Source organism: Ranitomeya variabilis, chromosome 4 (assembly GCF_051348905.1).
Source record: "Ranitomeya variabilis isolate aRanVar5 chromosome 4, aRanVar5.hap1, whole genome shotgun sequence".
NCBI lineage: Eukaryota > Metazoa > Chordata > Amphibia > Anura > Dendrobatidae > Ranitomeya > Ranitomeya variabilis.
The window spans coordinates 534,729,830-534,742,633 of NC_135235.1; the positions used below are offsets into that span (position 1 = coordinate 534,729,830).

At 41.5% G+C, this 12,804-nt stretch overlaps 1 protein-coding gene across 2 annotated transcripts in view; it reads right to left on the minus strand.

Annotated features, from left to right (window-relative positions):
* Positions 1 to 2,874: 2,874 nt before the first annotated feature.
* KRT222 (keratin 222) overlaps positions 2,875 to 12,804 on the minus strand; it is a 78,132-nt gene continuing 68,202 nt past the window's right edge. For both annotated transcript variants that reach the window (XM_077252426.1, XM_077252425.1), the window contains one exon: positions 2,875 to 6,452. In XM_077252426.1, coding sequence (XP_077108541.1) covers positions 6,239 to 6,452 — 214 coding nt within the window. In that variant the 3' untranslated portion in view covers positions 2,875 to 6,238. The remainder of the gene's footprint in view (positions 6,453 to 12,804) is intronic.

Sequence of the window (12,804 nt, forward strand, 5' to 3'; positions counted from 1 at the left end):
GATCAGAGCCATTCAAGGATTAGAAGGAGAGAAAGGCAAAGGCTGTAATTAGAGCTGAAATACAACTGATCCAACTATGGAGCAAACATAGGAGAAAAAAAAAAAAAAACTCTACAGACTTCTTTTTCTCTCCTTTCTTCTGCCAGTAACTTTAACACGGGCCGGTCATACTGTCATGATTCCCAATGGCAGGGAAACATCAAAACACAAAGATAACGGACGAGCTCTGGGTGATGGAATCTCGAGCTGACCGTGAGCTAAATCTACCACACAACTAATAGTAGCCAGGGAGCATACCTGATTAACCCTAGATGCCACGCGCCAGCCGGAGGACTAACTACCCCTGGTAGAGGAAGGAACAGACCTGGCTTACCTCTAGGGAAATACCCCAAAAGATGATAGCAGCCCCCCACATGTAATGACGGTGAGTTTAGAGGAAAAGACATACACAGTATGAAGGTAGATTTAGCAAAGAGAGGTCCACTTACTAGATAGCAGAAGGATACAAAAGAGGACTTCACGGTCAACTGAAAACCCTATCAAAAAACCATCCTGAAATTACTTTAAGACTCCTGTGTCAACTCATGACACAGGAGTGGCAATTTCAGCCCACAAGAGCTTCCAGCTACAGAGAATAACAAAACTGCAAACTGGACAAAAGATACAAAACAAAAGGACAAAGTCCACTTAGCTGATCAGCAGACTAGTAGCAGGAACATGCAACCGAAGGCTCTGGTTACAATGATGACCGGCAAAGAAATGACTGGAGAGCAAGGCTAAATAGGAAACTCCCAAACACTGATGGGAGCAGGTGAACTGAGACAGCAAAGACACACAAGTCACCAGTACCACCAGCAACCACCAGGGGAGCCCAAAAGCGGATTCACAACAGGAGTCAAATAGATTCAAAATTTATGTTCGTCCGGATTTATATCCTGACTAATTGTTATTTCTCTTATATCCTGCAGTTGTTTGGATCGTTGGGCATTCATTTGTCTTCTGGGCTCAGAAGAGGGCCAGCCTTCGATCATATTCTGAGAATCTGTCGTTCCATTCTTCTAAAGTACAAGTTTTTTGGCACGGTATTCGTGGCCTGAAATGGCCTTCTTTAGTTTCTGAGGTAAAGAGTTGTTTGGAGAATTTCCCTTACCCGGATCTAATTATAGTGCACCTCGCTGGGAATGACTTGGGAAGAATTAACACTTTGAATTTGCTGGCCATTATGCGGTCAGACCTTACTTATTTAAGACAGACTTTTCCATTATCTGGTGTCGTTTTTTCAGAAGTCATTCCCAGGCGTGCTTGGCACTGTAAGCAACTTTCATTTTTGGATAAGATCCGGAAGAGGGTTAATTTTTCCATGAAGAAGTTTTTACCTCTTATTTCTGGGTTTTCGTTTAGACATACAGACTTAGAAGGTTTTTTACCAGGGATGTTCAGAAATGATTTGGTTCATTTGTCCGAGATCGGACTCGATATATTCAATCTTAACATGGGCAATATAATCGAAAAATGGCTGTGTGGTTTGGGGGGGGCCTCGGCTCTTTGAACCTTGGCCTTTTGGGTAAAAATCACTCAACTTTGAGTGGATTTGGTTTATGGAAGTTTATGGACATTTGGACTTATGAACTTATGGATATTATTTATTGGTTATTTATTCAATTAATTGGATTTTGTAACCCAAAATAAAACCTCACGGCCATTTATTCCAACCATTAAAGGTGTCTTGTGTTTTCTTTTTTATATTTATAGTTTTAGGCCTTATGGGGACATGTAAGCCCCCCCGCTCAGACAACAGAAATATAGCGGGGGTCCCATGTCCACATAGGCCTAGTACATTCTTTTTGCCATGGCCCATGATTTTTAAGGGTCAATTTGAGGTCAACGTATTTACAGTTGTTGTATGTAAAAGCAGCCAGATCTGGTTCTGGCTGGCTTTTTGCCCGCCTAAAATTTTGACAGATGATTGGTTGTCAATCAGTTGCTGGGCAGAATTTGTTATTATATATACCTGTGCACCGGCGTTAGATACTCAGTTCGCCGGTGCTTGAAGAAAAGAAGAGCCCGCCCTCCCTCCCTTTATGTTATCACTCACCTGTCGTTTGGTTTTATTTGTGGGTAAAAATCACTCAACTTTGAGTGGATTTGGTTTATGGAAGTTTATGGACATTTGGACTTATGAACTTATGGATATTATTTATTGGTTATTTGTTCAATTAATTGGATTTTGTAACCCAAAATAAAACCTCACGGCCATTTATTCCAACCATTAAAGGTGTCTTGTGTTTTCTTTTTTATATTTATAGTTTTAGGCCTTATGGGGACATGTGTCCTTAGGGTTACAAATCATAAAAGTATAGTATGTGATCTCCACAATATAGATAGAAGCCAAACAGTTACCTCTGATGGAAGGTGATGTTCCTAGACCGTTACTGTAGCTAAACTCACCACCGCAGTGCCAAGCAATTAAAATGTTCGCAGAGGAGTGTTTCAATTCAGGAGCTACTTCCTGAACCAAAATTGCTCGTGAATGAGGACTTATTGTGTTTTATAACAGTATTAAGGCTACGTTCACATTTGCGTTGTGCGCCGCTGCGTCGGCGACGCAACGCACAACGCAAACAAAAACGCAACAAAACGCACGCTAAAACGCTGCGTTTTGCGACGCATGCGTCCTTTTTCGCCGAAAGTTGGACGCAAAAAAAAATGCAACTTGCTGCGTTCTCTGCGCCCAATGCTTGCGGCCAAAAAACCGCATGCGTCGCAAAACGCAGCACAACGCATGTCCATGCGCCCCCATGTTAAATATAGGGGCGCATGACGCATGCGGCGACGCATGCGGCGCTGAACGCTAATGTGAACGTAGACTAACTCCCCAATTGCACCAACTATTTCTTGCCTTTATCAATCTATCTGTATACATCAACACCCACAAGTCTGTAGACATGGGTTAATGCCAGCTGGTAAAGAAATGTTTCATCGAATTCATTCCCCTTCAAAGAATATATATTTTTTGTATGAAAAAATAAGGGGTTTATGCTGGTGAATATTCTTCTTCTAGCTAAGTTTTCACTTACAGCTTCAATTATCCATTAAAAGGACATGGCATGCACCGTATATTGTTATCTAGTCAGCCCCTTCCTTGATCACTAGCAAAAGATTTTGGCCACTTGTCTACTGTTCTAAACTTTGCATTAGGTGACACCTTAAGGAACGTTCCCAATAAATCCTATATACTATGATATATGATGGTCCTCATTTTCCAGAGCCTGGTTCCTGGGATTGCTGAGGGTCATATGGATACTGTGATATATGATGGTCCTCATTTTCCAGAGCCTGGTTCTTGGGATTGCTGAGGGTCATATGGATAGGGGATAAATTGTTATTTTGCAAATAATTTTAAATAAGCATTTCTTAACCCTTAAATACTCAACCACTCCTTTGGTTCTTGCCGGTCCACCCATAAGTCATGTGGTCATAGTAGCCAATCACTAGTCTTAACAGTATGCAGATATCACTTCCAGTGATCAACTGCACTTGTCACATGACTGTTTGTCTTGATGTGATCACTTCTGGGGTCCCTTGGAGACGTGGGGAATACAAGGGGTAGGTAAAGGTTAGTTCATTATTTTAGAACAATGCCTATCCTTTGCCAATTAAAAAAAAAATCCAAGAAATCACCATCAATGACCTGTGAACACATGCACCTCCCCTATGGGGTAATCCTGTGTACTACATTAGAACATTCTGTTATGTCAGAGTAACAAAGGTGAAAGAATTACATAAATGCATGATATTCATACATGTTATACAGAAGGCATATAGGACTTCCCTGATGGTCATACCAGGTGCAGGAAATGTTACTTTCGCAGATGATTCCAAAATATGTCATAAAATAATAACTATAAATGCTCCATAAATATTAAAGGTTTAAAGGGCAGTAACAAAATTGGAAACCTTATTAAAATGTATTAAGTAATTAATAAAAAGAATGTCATCATATTACATGGCAACAGAATAAGACGTAACTATAGCATGTAATTATGATTAATATTAAGGTTAATTAAGAAGAAATTAATTAGCAGTGGTAAAGAAAATTATAACCTTAATGTTTTACAGTCACATGGAGGCTTACGTGAACAGCGGATGTCCCATTATGGTCTTAAAGATAGATGTGTCACTGTCTTTATCATTGTTGGCCACATTTAGATTGGCTCCATTATAATCAGTGACTCCAGCGTAGCTGCTCTGTCTGTAGGGTGTCTGAGGTTGTCTCAATCCACCTCCTGGTTTATCACAGGCTACTCTACTCCCCCAGATGTGTCCAACCGCCACACAAGCTCACCAGAAAGTCAGAGCATGGAGAGCTATGGATATATAAGCACATATAAAATAAACTGTTCAGAGGCAAAATGTAAAGGTGTTTTCACACTGTGCTTTGTCCTACCTTCGTTAGTCTTGTCAGGGCTTATGTGTGAACCCCCCGCAAAACAGGATTCAGACGTATACGCCTATTGAAAGTGGACACTCAAAAGTAGTAGGCTACGTTTGAGTGTCCGCCTCCAGTAGGCATATACACCTGAAAATGTTGCACAACAGAGCACACGTTGGCTCCTTCGGCACCATTATAGTCAATGGCCCCGTATACACATACGCCAGAATCCCGTTTTGCGGGAGGTTCAGACATAAACACCAACAGGGCCAATGAATGTAGGTTAAAATGCAGTGTGAAGGCACCCTAAGACAATATAATACAAACCTATACGTATAAGCACATACATGGCCTACATTCAATATTAAGTGCACTGCGCCAGTGTATAAATGGATTGCATAGCCAGGCAGGGAGTCAAATCTTTGGAATGGAGACAAGACAAAGTCTGACGATCTTTCTTCAACCCTTCTGCCAAACTGAGTCCAACGCTAGTGACAATTTCCCAGAAAGACATCTTGGGGCAAACTGTTTAGCTATTATGGAAAATCTATGGAAACCATAACCCCATACTGACGGCATATATGGATGTGAGACATCATCAGCTCTTCCACTACCATTGCCAGAGAATTCTTGTCTCCTTGTTAGATGGGTCCTTTGAATAAAAGTAAATTGAAGAAGACAGATCTGAATTCTGCATTCATATCATTTATATAAAAGCACAAAGGATCTTCTTCAGATGATGTTGCATAGGCGTCTCATGGCAAACATGTCATGCCATGTTGTCTCATTAGGACGATTCCTGTCCATAAGTCCTTTTAGAGCAAATGCCCATTGTTGATGGGGTCCTGAGCTCTACCAGAGGTTTTAAAACAAAAACAGATTGTAGTGGTTTCTGTTTAATAGAAGGTTGTCTCCAACTTCTAAAAACCAAGATTCATAGACCTAAAACAAGAGTGAAACCAGTAGCGCAGCAGCCATATTATCAGTTTAATCTTTAGGTCCTTAATAGGTGATTGAGAAGAGGCTATGAATAGAGAGTTCCTTGAAATGCATTTTTCTATACACTGATGAGCCTAGAAGCTCATGGAGAAAATTATGGTGGACCTGTCACTTACCACACAAATGTATACATATATATATAACCTGGTGTAAATGTTGCTGTTCTCTTCAATTTCGAGTTGTTCTTCTTTTGTTCCTCTGCCTTTTCATTCTTGAGATATACCCAACTCTTCTCTGTGTATTATCTGTCAAGTGGGTGTGTTCCTCAAGTCTTCCCTATGGAAGCCTTATTGAAGACCACACCTTGGATAACAAGTCTAACATTACAATCAGGGAAGAGGAGGCCATATCTCAGGAATCGAGAGGTGCAGGATTAAAAAAAGAAACAACAGCAGAACACCAGATTCAGGAGTACAGTGGCTTTTACACCAAGTAAAAAAATTCCATATAGTATTTAAAGAAAATGACAGGTCCTCCTTAGAGCTGATAATGGAGCAATTGAAGTGGACTGTAGCTGTTTGCAACAAATAATGAAAAAATATATTTTTTTAGGCTTCTACCTTCAGCTAAATTATAGGGAAACTGTAGGTGGCCTATGAATGGATGGAACAGCAAAAATAAATACATATTCGGTACATACAAATTCTAACACACTGCAATACTTGCATTAACAGTGTGTATTCATTTTCCTCCTAGATCCAACACGACCCATTGTCTTGATACTGTTAGCAATATTGCCACATTGTTACGTATGTATGATCTTAGCTGTTCTCCTTTTCTCTTTGGGTTGGTACTGTAGTTGTGAGGTCAAGGACTCATGGTAGGAATGCTGCACGAGCGTCTCATGATTAACCGGACCTCTATATCAGGTAGATTGTCCTTTTTGGTGTGGGAACATGCCTCGTCCGCAGCCGCCATGTGGAGGTCAAATCTTAGGGACACTGATTTCTTTCTCAGTTTAGGATTGTCCTTGAAGAAGGAGCCTTCCCACTGTCTGATCATCTCGTCCACTTTTTCTGTCCTGTAAAATAGATACCGAATACATGTATTTATACAATATCCCAAGAATGGACCTTATACATTTCAGCTGCATCCTTCAGGAATGACAACAATGGCCATGGCATTAAAGGGACAAATGTAGGGATTGCCTCACAAACAGACAGGAACATATTTTAGAGCCCTGCTTTATGTAGCACAAGCGATCGGATGATCGCAGCTTCTAGTCTCTCATGGAGACTATTGAAGCAAGTAAAAAAATGTTTTTTTTAAATATATAAAAAAAAATCAAAGTTCAAATTACCCCCCTTTTGCCCCCTTCAAATAAAACAATTAAAAAAATCTAATATACACATATTTGGTATTGCCGCGTTCAGAATTGCCCTATCTATCAATATAAAAAAAGAATGAATCCAATCGGTAAACGGCGTAGCGAGAAAAAATTGAAACAGGATTACATTAAATGCAATAACAGGAGATCAAAAGATCGTATCCACACCAAAATGGTATCAATAAAAACATCAGAGCACGCAAAAAATAAGCCATCACTCGGCCCCAGATCCCCAAAAAATGGAGACATTACGAGTCTCGGAAAATGGCAACATTTATTTTTACAAATTTTTGAATTTTTTTTCACCAATTAAATAAAAAGGAACCTAGACATGTTTTGTGTCTATGAAGTCGTAATGACCTGGAGAATCATAATGGCAGGTCAGTTTTATCATTTAGTGAAAATGATAAAAAATAAATAAAAAAAACAATTGTGGAATTGCACTTTTTTGGATTTTTTTTCCCATTTTCCAGTACATGATATGGTAAAATCAATGGTGTCATTCAAAAGTACAACTCGTCCTGCAAAAAACAAGCCCTCACTTGGCAATATTGACAGAAAAGTAAAAAAGTTATTGCCGTGGGAAGAAGGGGGGCAAAAAATGGAAATGCAAAAACGGAAATACTCCTGGTCCTTAAGGGGTTAAATTGCCCATTCCAAGACATGGACTGGAGGTAAGTGAGCAGCCAATTCTACCCAGCTCTATCAGCTGCTCGTAAAACCCAGACCCATAATCCGAGCCCATTAAAACACCTCTCAGCACTAATATTTTGCGTTTTCGTGCGGTTGCCGCACACATCAAATCGCCGCATGCGAATGGTCTTCCAACAATCTTGAAGGAGATCCCAGAGATGCTTAGCACTTGTTGGCCCTTTTGCCTTCACTCTGCGGTCCAGCTCACCCCAAACCATCTCGATTGGGTTCAGGTCTGGTGAGTCTGGAGGCCAGGTCATCTGGCGTAGCATCCCATCACTCTCCTTCTTGGTCAAATAGCCCTTACACAGCCTGGAGGTGTGTTTGGGGTCATTGTCCTTTTGAAAAATAAATGATGGTCCAACTAAACACGAACTGGATGGAATAGCATGCCGCTGCAAGATGCTGTGGTAGCCATGCTAGTTCAGTATGCCTTCAATTTTGAATAAATCCCCAACAGTGTCACCAGCAAAGCACCCCCACACCAGCACACCTCCTCCTCCATGCTTCACGGTGGGAACCAGGCATGTAGAGTCCATCCGTTCACCTTTTTTGCGTCGCACAAAGACACGGTGGTTGGAACCAAAGATCTCAAATTTGGACTCATCAGACCAAAGCACAGATTTCCACTGGTCTAATGTCCATTCCTTGTGTTCTTTAGCCCAAACAAGTATCTTCTGCTTGTTGCCTACCTTTAGCAGTGGTTTCCTAGCAGCTATTTTACCATGAAGGTCTGCTGCACAAAGTCTCCTCTTAACAGTTGTTGTAAAGATGTGTCTGCTGCTAGAACTCTGTGTGGCATTGACCTGGTCTCTAATTTCAGCTGCTGTTAACCTGCGATTTCTGAGGCTGGTGACTCGGATTAACTTATCCTCAGAAGCAGAGGTGACTCTTGGTCTTCCTTTCCTGGGGCGGTCCTCATGTGAGCCAATTTCTTTGTAGCGCTTGATGGTTTTTGCCACTGCACTTGGGGACACTTTCAAAGTTTTCCCAATTTTTCGGACTTGCTGACCTTCATTTCTTAATGTAATGATGGCCACTCGTTTTTCTTACTTAGCTGCTTTTTTCTTGCCATAATACAAATTCTAACAGTGTATTCAGTAGGACTATCAGCTGTGTATCCACCAGACTTCTGCACAACACAACTGATGGTCCCAACCCCATTTATAAGGCAAGAAATCCCACTTATTAAACCTGACAGGGCACACCTGTGAAGTGAAAACCATTCCCGGTGACTACCTCTTGAAGCTCATCAAGAGAATGCCAAGAGTATGCAAAGCAGTCATCAAAGCAAAAGGTGGCTGCTTTGAAGAACCTAGAATATAAGACATATTTTCAGTTGTTTCACATTTTTTTGTTAAGTATATAATTCCACATGTGTTAATTCATAGTTTTGATGCCTTCAGTGTGAATGTACAATTTTCATAGTCATGAAAATACAGAAAAATCTTTAAATGAGAAGGTGTGTCCAAACTTTTGGTCTGTACTGTATATACAGTGGGGCAAAAAAGTATTTAGTCAGTCAGCAATAGTGCAAGTTCCACCACTTAAAAAGATGAGAGGCGTCTGTAATTTACATCATAGGTAGACCTCAACTATGGGAGACAAACTGAGAAAAAAAAATCCAGAAAATCACATTGTCTGTTTTTTTTATCATTTTATTTGCATATTATGGTGGAAAATAAGTATTTGGTCAGAAACAAACAATCAAGATTTCTGGCTCTCACAGACCTGTAACTTCTTCTTTAAGAGTCTCCTCTTTCCTCCACTCATTACCTGTAGTAATGGCACCTGTTTAAACTTGTTATCAGTATAAAAAGACACCTGTACACACCCTCAAACAGTCTGACTCCAAACTCCACTATGGTGAAGACCAAAGAGCTGTCAAAGGACACCAGAAACAAAATTGTAGCCCTGCACCAGGCTGGGAAGACTGAATCTGCAATAGCCAACCAGCTTGGAGTGAAGAAATCAACAGTGGGAGCAATAATTAGAAAATGGAAGACATTCAAGACCACTGATAATCTCCCTCGATCTGGGGCTCCACGCAAAATCCCACCCCGTGGGGTCAGAATGATCACAAGAACGGTGAGCAAAAATCCCAGAACCACGCGGGGGGACCTAGTGAATGAACTGCAGAGAGCTGGGACCAATGTAACAAGGCCTACCATAAGTAACACACTACGCCACCATGGACTGCGATCCTGCAGTGCCAGACGTGTCCCACTGCTTAAGCCAGTACATGTCCGGGCCCGTCTGAAGTTTGCTAGAGAGCATTTGGATGATCCAGAGGAGTTTTGGGAGAATGTCCTATGGTCTGATGAAACCAAACTGGAACTGTTTGGTAGAAACACAACTTGTCGTGTTTGAAGGAAAAAGAATACTGAGTTGCATCCATCAAACACCATACCTACTGTAAAGCATGGTGGTGGAAACATCATGCTTTGGGGCTGTTTCTCTGCAAAGGGGCCAGGACGACTGATCCGGGTACATGAAAGAATGAATGGGGCCATGTATCGTGAGATTTTGAGTGCAAACCTCCTTCCATCAGCAAGGGCATTGAAGATGAAACGTGGCTGGGTCTTTCAACATGACAATGATCCAAAGCACACCGCCAGGGCAACGAAGGAGTGGCTTCGTAAGAAGCATTTCAAGGTCCTGGAGTGGCCTAGCCAGTCTCCAGATCTCAACCCTATAGAAAACCTTTGGAGGGAGTTGAAAGTCCGTGTTGCCAAGCGAAAAGCCAAAAACATCACTGTTCTAGAGGAGATCTGCATGGAGGAATGGGCCAACATACCAACAACAGTGTGTGGCAACCTTGTGAAGACTTACAGAAAACGTTTGACCTCTGTCATTGCCAACAAAGGATATATTACAAAGTATTGAGATTAAATTTTGTTTCTGACCAAATACTTATTTTCCACCATAATATGCAAATAAAATGATAAAAAAACAGACAATGTGATTTTCTGGATTTTTTTTTCTCAGTTTGTCTCCCATAGTTGAGGTCTACCTATGATGTAAATTACAGACGCCTCTCATCTTTTTAAGTGGTGGAACTTGCACTATTGCTGACTGACTAAATACTTTTTTGCCCCACTGTATACATACAGTGGCATGTAACAGTTTGGGCACCCCTGGTCAAAATTACTGTTATTGTGAACAGTTAGGCAAATTGAAGATGAAATGATCTCTAAAAGGCCTGAAGTTAACAAGGTTGTCTGAACCCGAAATCCCCAAAATCATCACTCCAGTATTGGATAGCAGAGCAGTGTCCTCATCTGTGGAAAGCAGCATGATCACTGCACTCCACACCACATCCACAGTGTTGACAGAGATTGACATCTGCCCCACATCACATCCACAGTGGTGATAGAGCATTAGGGTAAGTTCACACAGGGCATTTTGCTGTGTTTTTTATCCTAATTTTCAGCTGCTTTTTACAGTACCAGCAAAGCCTATGTGATTTCAGAAATCTCATGCACACACATTGGTTTTTTGTGTCATCAGGATTTTGTGCTTTGCTGCATTTTTTGGACATAGAGCATGTCACTTCTTTCAGTGTTTTTTCAGCGTTTTTGCAGCGTCTTTCACCCATTGACTTGAATGGGTGTTGCAAAAACGCAGTAAAAACGCAGGTATCATTATTTGCTGCGTTTTTGCTGCTGAAAAGTCAAGGACATTAGCATGGACAAAGAGAAAAAAAACGCACAAAAAACTCCGAACCCAATTCCACAACAAAAACGCACCTAAACCTGCGTTTTTGACACAGCTTCTTTCCTGACAAGAAGATCAGGTTTTGCTGCAGAAAAAAACCCAGCAAAAACGCCCTGTATGAACTTACCCTTACATGTCCCCACACTACATCCACAGTGGTGACAGAGATTCACATGTCCACACACCACATCCACAGTGGTGATATAGCGTCACATGTCCACACACCACATCCACAGTGGTGATATAGCGTCACATGTCCCCACACCACATCCACAGTGGTGACAGAGATTCACATGTCAACACACCACATCCACAGTGGTGATAGAGCGTCACATGTCCCCACACCACATCCACAGTGGTGACAGAGATTCACATGTCAACACACCACATCCACAGTGGTGATAGAGCGTCACATGTCCCCACACCACATCCACAGTGGTGACAGAGATTCACATGTCCACACACCACATCCACAGTGGTGATAGAGCGTCACATGTCCCCACACCACATCCACAGTGGTGACAGAGATTCACATGTCCACACACCACATCCACAGTGGTGAAAGAGCGTCACTTGTCCACACACCACATCCACATTTGCGATAGAGCATCACATGTCCACACACCACATCCACAGTGGTGATAGAGAGTCACATTTCAACACATCACATCCACCAGGGCCGGACTGGGACTAAAATTCAGCCCTGGCATTTGAAGTTACACAGGCCCACTTGTCACACGGTGACTGTATAATACCTTTGTACACTTGTAGGCAGGGCCGGTTTTAGGCAAAGTGGGGCCCTAGGCAAAGTTTAAAATGGGGCCCCAAATGCTAACATATTGCACATCACACAAAAGCATTTCGGTTGTATTTACTTACATGCGCTGATCTCAGGCCGCTAAATGAGTTTGATCGACCATACTGAAGTTGTTCAATGCTTGTTTCCCGGCCTCTTTCCACCGTCTGAGACAGAATGATGGGACAGAACGATCACTAACAGATCACCATACAGTATCATGTTATCAGCAGCACATCTACAGTTTACGCTGGCGATGTGCTGCTGAGAACAATGATTTTTGTTCCGGCAAAAACAATCTGAATATGCAGCATTTTACTTGTTTAGTAAAATATACCCCATAGTCCTCCATATATTATAATGTGCACCATAGTCCTCCATATATTAAAATACACTGCTCAGTCCTCCACAGAGCATAATACACTCCTCATAGTGCTCCATATAGTATAATGCACCGCCATAGTCATCCATGTAGTACAATTCACTTCCCATAGTATAATGCACCCCATAGTTCTTCATATAGTATAACGTATTCCCCATAGTCCTCGATACAGTATAATGCAGCCCACATACAGTATAATGCAGCCACCACCCTACAGAGTATAATGTAACCCCCCATAGAATATAATGCAGCCCCCCAATAGAGTATGATGAAATCACCCCTCATAGAATATATATATATAATACAGCCCCCCCATAGAATTTAATGTAGCCCCAAATAGAATAGAATACAGCCCACCTCCCCATAATATAAAATGCAGCCCCCCATAGTATAAGACAGCCTCCCCCATAGAATATAATATACCCCCATAGTATAACACAGCCTCCCCTACAGAATAT